This window comes from Alosa alosa, chromosome 18 (genome assembly GCF_017589495.1).
Source record: "Alosa alosa isolate M-15738 ecotype Scorff River chromosome 18, AALO_Geno_1.1, whole genome shotgun sequence".
Taxonomy (NCBI): domain Eukaryota; kingdom Metazoa; phylum Chordata; class Actinopteri; order Clupeiformes; family Clupeidae; genus Alosa; species Alosa alosa.
Genome location: NC_063206.1, coordinates 22,619,599 through 22,626,905, shown reverse-complemented (window position 1 = coordinate 22,626,905; position 7,307 = coordinate 22,619,599). Strand labels below are relative to the sequence as shown.

At 41.2% G+C, this 7,307-nt stretch overlaps 1 protein-coding gene across 1 annotated transcript; it reads right to left on the bottom strand.

Annotated features, from left to right (window-relative positions):
* Positions 1-3,910: 3,910 nt before the first annotated feature.
* LOC125311758 lies at positions 3,911-7,101 on the bottom strand. Its single transcript, XM_048270072.1, has 3 exons — positions 6,973-7,101; positions 6,019-6,406; positions 3,911-5,826 (listed from the first exon to the last, which is right to left on the bottom strand). Exons 1-3 carry the CDS (start codon positions 7,030-7,032, stop codon positions 4,304-4,306), a joined length of 1,971 nt encoding a protein of 656 aa, XP_048126029.1. The 5' UTR covers positions 7,033-7,101; the 3' UTR covers positions 3,911-4,303.
* Between the last annotated feature and the right edge of the window lie 206 nt (positions 7,102-7,307).

Genomic DNA, 7,307 nt, shown 5'->3' with positions numbered 1-7,307 from the left:
TTCTAAATGAATCGGAATGTTACAACACAGTATCACAACACAACATACAAAGTATCATTAAATGTAACAGAGGGTTGAAACAGTGGTCGTCTGTTACAACCCCCCTCTTCTCTTCCCAGTCTTTTCTTCTGCGTTCTACCCCCTTTTCAAAAAAACCATGGAAGAGCAGTTTCAAAAGAAAAAATTAAATGCTAACAACAATGCATAGTTTCTATCCAACTAGATATCCATATTAACACAGTGGAGTAGAATAGAATGGATTCTCAAGTGAAAAAAAAAAAATCACTCTGTCTCCGCCTCCAAACCCCAGTTGCTTGCCTTCTCTCACTTTTGCACCAGTCTTCTGTTCAGCAGCCATTATATAACACAACTGGACTTTCTAGAAGTCTTTTCTCAGGTAGTTTTCTCCCTCTCTTGACACACTAGCATCCTAGTTACTGAGAATTTTTGAGGGATATGAGAAGTGTTTGTTTACATGCTTGTGTGCTTAAGTCTACCGAGCACTCTCTTGTTTCAACATAGGCTACAACTTAAACTAATCCGCTATTTGCAATGGGAGGGGTTTGTTTGAATCACTCTTTTGAATCAGCAACGCAAAACTTCATACATTGCAATGTGCTGTTATGTGATGTTATGCGTGGCTATAGTTCGGCCTATTTACATTTCAGGTAAGCCCAAAAGTAAGGCATTTATAAGACGTGAAATTAAGGGGTTTGTTTCGTAGTGTTATGAGCAGAAAAAGAGGTTGATGTGGTTTACAGGTGGAATTCCCAGTCAACAACTTTGCTATGTGTGTACGCCATGCTTTTCAGCACGATGTCTGCTACGGTAGTGACTGATGATGCTCCAGCAGAGGGCGTAGAAGACCTCTGCATCGCTTTCTCAGAGGACAACCCAAGTGTGTGGGGGTGAGATGTCCATAAACTTGTTATGGTTATGGTTATTGACAGACACTTTTGTCCAAAGCTAATTTTGTTGTTGTTTTGTTGTCATTGTCCGTTCAAATGCAAATAAATTGTCCAGCAATGCAACACATTTGGGTAAATGTTATGGAAAGCTGGCAGTATAGGAGGCACAACAATAAGCTCAGTTTCAGTGTCTGTCTGTCTGTCTGTCTGTGTATGTGTCCACTCTCATATCTTAAAAAGTACTGGTCTAATGTACTTATCTTACATGATAACATCATCATCTGCATACGGTTTTAGTTTCTTTAACAATGTAAAAGAGGGCTGGGGATCTGCAGTCACTGGACTGCTCTTATTAGGCTACAGGCTTATTATATGCTTTCTACCAACCTGGTCCCACAACCCTTTCAACTGTTTCAAATTCTCCGGTCATACCTTGCACCCATTTGTGATTGGAGTTTTGGTCTGTATAATATCCTACATGCATGTGCAAAGACTTTTGGCTTTAAGGCTTTAATTTGATATGCAACCGCACAGAAAACAGGCTTTGGCACTGTGACAACCACAGTATTAATATTTCCTAATATCAAATAGGCTATATCAGTAATTGCTAATACAAATATCTAGAACAAATGGCTTAAAGTAGTGCTTCTTCATAGAAGAACATGACAGAGACTGACTTGAAATTAAAGTTGAAATTAAAGTTAAAGTCATCTATGTTTTTATAAGGTTCACAGAAATGGTGTGGCTAAGGAATTAATTTGCAGAGAACTTCCTCGTCTGTGGGTGGACATGCTGTCTGTGCATGATAGTTCACCAATGTAAGCGTGTAGGATGATAGACTGTATAGAACAGTCTATGTGTAGGATTGTACCCAAATGAAACCCCTTAGACTTAATTATACTTAATGTTCTGTGTCATACAGTTGTATCTGTAATATGCATAAAACTTTTTAAAGTGTTATTTATTAGGTCAAATATTGTACTGTACAATGTGTGTAGACCTATATGTCATATTTATGAATATACATACAATTGTTATTTTTGCAATCTGTCTCTTATCTGCAGTTCATTGCCTCTGGCATCCTATTCATACTAACAGAACTGAATATCACAAAACAACTTGTAAGTGGTATCTCTTTAACCTATTACTTCTGAATGCATAATTCATCTTCTTGGGACGGTTGTGCAAGTCTCTTCAGATATTTTGATGAGTTCATATCACATAATTATGTGAAAGGGTTGTATCTTCAAATCATTAGAACTGGTCAGTTAGTAAAGGGTTTTTGTAAATAACTTTTCAAGTCATTCTCTTTTGTTTTTACAAATGTTGCAGGTTACTGCCGGATTTGCTTTAAGTATTGTCTCTCTATGTGGAGTTGGAGTAGGTTTCTGCATATGGATCGATGAATTTTTTTTTTTTGGAAGATTCCTTTGATACAGAAAATAATATGACAGATCATATATATATATAAGACAATTTAAGGTAAGTCAAGTTCCTGTTTGATCATATGTTATCCTTGTATCTTAACAATTATTGTTATTATTATTCACTTTAAATTGTTATTATTATGCACTTTAAATGCATTTTGATTCTCTGCCATTTTGTATGCATCTTTCCTCGCACATCTTCACATATTTGGCTCTGATGCAGCCACTGCATTTGTTGAAATGTTACACTTGTTTCACAGGACCAGTAGACGACAGTGCAATGTTTGGCCATGTTTCAAAGTCTTTTGGGTGGAGCTATTCTCATAGCCATGCATGGTTTGCAAGAGCTGCATTACGATCCAGTAACACTAAGGTAAATGTATTATTGTTGACAGATCACATAGGCCTACATCAGAGTACAATGGATCCATAAACAGAGTTTGGCTAATTGAAATGGTCTTTCTGTCCACGCGATTGTTGTGATGCAGAGCTGTCCACCAGCTGAATGATAAACTTTTACAGGTCACAACAATCTCTAAGCAACACTGTGTTCATATATTCATACACTTGTAATGAAGAATATTCACAACTTCAGTAAATGTTTTTAAACGTGTTTTATTAATAATGTATCAATATGTTTTATATAATATTTCCCTTTACATAATAAAACAGATTAAAATACTTGTCTCTCGTCAAAGACATGTGTGATGACCTAAACAGATGTCTTTTATTTGGCTTCATGAACACTTTTGAAGGCACCTGAATATAGAAACTTCAGTGTGGCATAAGTGGCAGGCTACATTATAAATGGTTGGGTCTAGCTTCATACATTAACACATTACAATCAAACAGTCAAACATAACACAATACAACAATTCCAGCATGCAGCAAGTACAAGCTTAATCTAAAATGTGTTCTCATGTTTGAAACAAAGCATTATTTTAAATATATGCTTGGCAAAGTTAGGTTAAACATGTATTCCCCAAAGGCAAGCCTAATTGGTTCAATTCATTTCTACTGCAGAAATCCTATAGCAATAGGCAACAGCAAAACCGTTTGGTCACAATGTTTAAAATAAAGGTAAAGGTAACCAGAGCAATGTGACTGCATGATAAAAAACAGTGCTCATTACATTGTTACAGACAGATTTGCAGCTAAAATATAAAACCTCTCCAAAGGAAGTCCAGCAGCCATTTTACTCATATCTGGTTCTAGTTGAAAATCTCACATCTCAACAGAATAGACATCATGCCATTCACATGTAAGAACTTGTGAAAAACTAGACGTGCTGAGTAAGGTCAATCTCTGTCTGCTATCTATCTGGCTCTTTGGCATGAATGAGTACCCGAATAGGGTTCGTTTTTTGTGACAGGTCACTGTACTTAAACAGGCAAGATTGGGGCAGCCGTGGCCCACTGGTTAGCACTCTGGACTTGTAACCGGAGGGTTGCCGTTTCGAGCCCCGACCAGTGGGCTGTGGCTGAAGTGCCCTTGAGCAAGGCACCTAACCCCTCACTGCTCCCCGAGCGCCGCCATTGTAGCAGGCAGCTCACTGCGCCGGGATTAGTGTGTGCTTCACCTCACTGTGTGTTCACTGTGTGCTGTTTGTGTTTCACTAATTCACTGATTGGGTTAAATGCAGAGACCAAATTTCCCTCACGGGATCAAAAAAGTAAAAAAAAAAAAAAAAAAAAAAGATTGCCAGCTTATCCACATTACAATGCTTATCTACAGGGTTGCCAACTCCCCCAATTTTGATGTGAGACTCCTGAATTTCATACAGCCAGGTCCATGTGTGTTTTGTAATTTCATAAACAGAAATGCTAGGTACTCTATCTACCACATCAAGACAATACTTAAAGGCTGGCAACCCTGTACTTATCCTAGATGAACACCACCTCATGGTTGAGCTGGCTGAGCTAGATCGTACATTTTGAGTGGGCACACGTGGTCTAGTTTGGGTTGGACTCAGGTGGGCCCTGCCCTCTGTAGGTCTTCACAGCCACGCTGGTGGACCCGCATGTGCTCAGTGACCCGGTACTGGCGCGAAAAAGTCATCGGGCACTGCGGGCAGGAGTACGGCCGGACACCAAGGTGGGAGCGCATGTGCCTGTTCAGGGAACCGCGCTGGCTGAAGGCCCGGTCGCACATGGTGCACTGGTACGGCTGCGCCACCAGGTTCAGCCCGGGGTTCACTTGGGCCTTGCCAAGGTCAAATGTTCCCATGGATGGCTCACTGGCGGAGGCATCGGAGAGGGGAATGCCAGGCACGGATCCGTGTTTTCCGCTGCCAGTGTCCGCTGGCGTTGTGTAAAGTCCTTCCTCGTCTGAATCGCTTGACCCTGTGACTTGTTGAGGCTCTCTGCTGATACAGTGATACCTCACTTGTCCTAGGTAGGTGTGCATACTAGAGATCTGAGGGCCAAACAGGTCATAGTCATCCTCCTGATCAATGCTGGAAGTCTCAGATGTGCTGCTACGATCATCTTGGGCTGATTCATGGACTACAGGAGTGTCTGCTGTAATACTGTGATTTGAAACAACTGCGCCTTGTGCATCACACCTATCTAAATCAAACAATGATTTAGAATCAGAAGACGGCCTACTGCTCTGCAAGTCAACAGCCTGGTGGTATTTCTCCCTGCTTATCGCAACATGCACCGCGTACGGTTGGTCATCCTCTGACTGCAAATGACACAAAACATTGCGCTGACCTGCTTCAGCGTGTGCTTCACTGATACAGTGGGAGTTGTCCACAGGAATATTGTCTGAAACATCTAAAAACTCTAGGGAGGCATGAGACTCGCCGTGGTCATTTTCAGCAAGTCTGAACTGGTGTGAAACATCGTCATTGTGCTCATAATGTGAATTGTTCAAATGAAGATGGCCATGACAGCCATCGTTCCTTGAGGCATCGCTAAGGACAAGACCCCTGCTGGCCTTTGCATGTGGACTCAAGTCCTCCTCTTGGTGTATAGCATGCCTGATTTGTGCAGACACACAAACCGTCTTTGGAGACACAGTAATGCTTGTTTTAACAAATGCCTCACTCCCTGATTCCAAAAGTTCATCCTCAAAGTCTTTGGGAGTTTCAGTTTGGTGACAGAGTACTTCTGAAGGAAGCACATGGGAAACAACCTTAGCTTTTTTGGATACTGGCTCAAATGAATTGTCATCATTCTTGTCCATGTTTTGAAAGTTGTGATCACGTAGTTTATGTCTATAAGAAGGAAGGTGCACACTTTGGCTACTGTCAGATTCCCTGCCATGCAGGTCAGAGGCAATGTCCAGGTCATAATTTGGTGTGCTTGATTCTTGCATCGGTGACAACTTCCTGCAGGCACTTGCATGACGAATAACAGGTACCGCTTCACAACTTAAGCAGGATGGCAAAGGCCTCTTTGATCCGTGTGGGAACGATGGAGACATACGGTTTCCTTCTTCATGTTGCTCCTCAGGAAATGGCCACTTTCTGTTCAATTTATCTTGGACTGGAATACAAAGGAACACCAAATAAGATACAAAATGCTTGCCACAGACAAAACACTCTTGTTAAAACATGGCTTGCTGTGGAGCCTGGCCAGATGACAAATGTCATTTTGCAATTCCAAAATGCATTTATGATGCTTCTTAAAAACACTTTTTTTTGTCATGCACTGCATTACAAACTTTAAACTACTCACTGTTCAAAAACTCAGACAGTGTACTTCTCCTGAAGATCAATGCATACTGGAGTTCTTGCATCTGTAGGTCAACAGCAACCGACAGTACAGAGTCCTCTTGGCTTTTTGGAGGTAGTTTGCCCGTGTAGATAAAGTCTAACAAGTATTCCATGGTCTCTGGAGAGAGACAGGGGGACTGCAAATCCAAAAGTGCTCCTTGACTGGTGATGAGAGAAGCTAGCACAGGGCTTGATGCAGCCAGGACACTTTTATGGGCTAAAAAGAGCCTTCCAGGGTTGATTTGCAACTGTATGACACAGTCGCAAAACTGCCCGAACTCTCGCTGCATGTTTAGCCCCCTCAAGAGGGCCACTGCATGTTTGCAGTCAGTTAAGGGCTCATTTGCCACCTAAAACAAAAATAAGTAAATATTTAAGTAGCTCACAATTACAAGAAACCTTAAGATGGTTAGACCATAACTCACAAGGAGCCGAATAGATAAAGAATGTTATGTCCTCACTGTGCAGAGATTCATGGACATATGTCTCAGAAAATACACAGAGATTTGGTCAGTTATATAGTGTTTTTTAAATGGATTCTCTAGGCTATTTAGCCATGAAGGTTCAATTGAAATAGTCTACATCTCTCCTGCTAGGGAGTCCCGTTCAAGATCGGCAGCAAATGAGATAAGAAGGCTTCATACATAGCCTAAATACAACCTGTGACAAATAACATACAACACAAATACATTTTACGGTGTTGTATGCAAAGTTTGTTTAGGCCTACTACAGGCTTGTACAAACATAAATAAACTAATTTTGTTGATGGTAGGGTAGGCTCACTGTAGCCTAACTGTATCAATATCCGATGGGTCTTCCATGCAAAAGCCTAGTCGTTATCATTAATCTCTGCATCCGTCCTAACAATAGTCAAATCAACAAGTTCTCTAATGCTACCAGTGTTAGTGTTACTTACATTCATTCTGCCACACAAGGCGAGAGAAGTTTTCATGTAGAAGTTTGCATGAGTTGTCATGAATGTAGCCAAAGTATATAGTCTCTCTGAAGGCTACGTGCGCTTTCATTCGGAAAACAATCACAAGGTTTTCATAGTAGCCTACGAGCCCGACGTGACACCCTTTGACAGCTGCTTTTAGGGAGTCCCAGCCATGACGTCAATGTCTCCGAGTCCCTATAAGGTAAAGCCACGCCCTCATTTCCAGGGCAGTGACTGAGACTGTCCTCTCAAGTACCATGGTTTTACGCAAGCCCTCGATGACGATTTGTTGATATCTCCATAAAAGAAGTGGA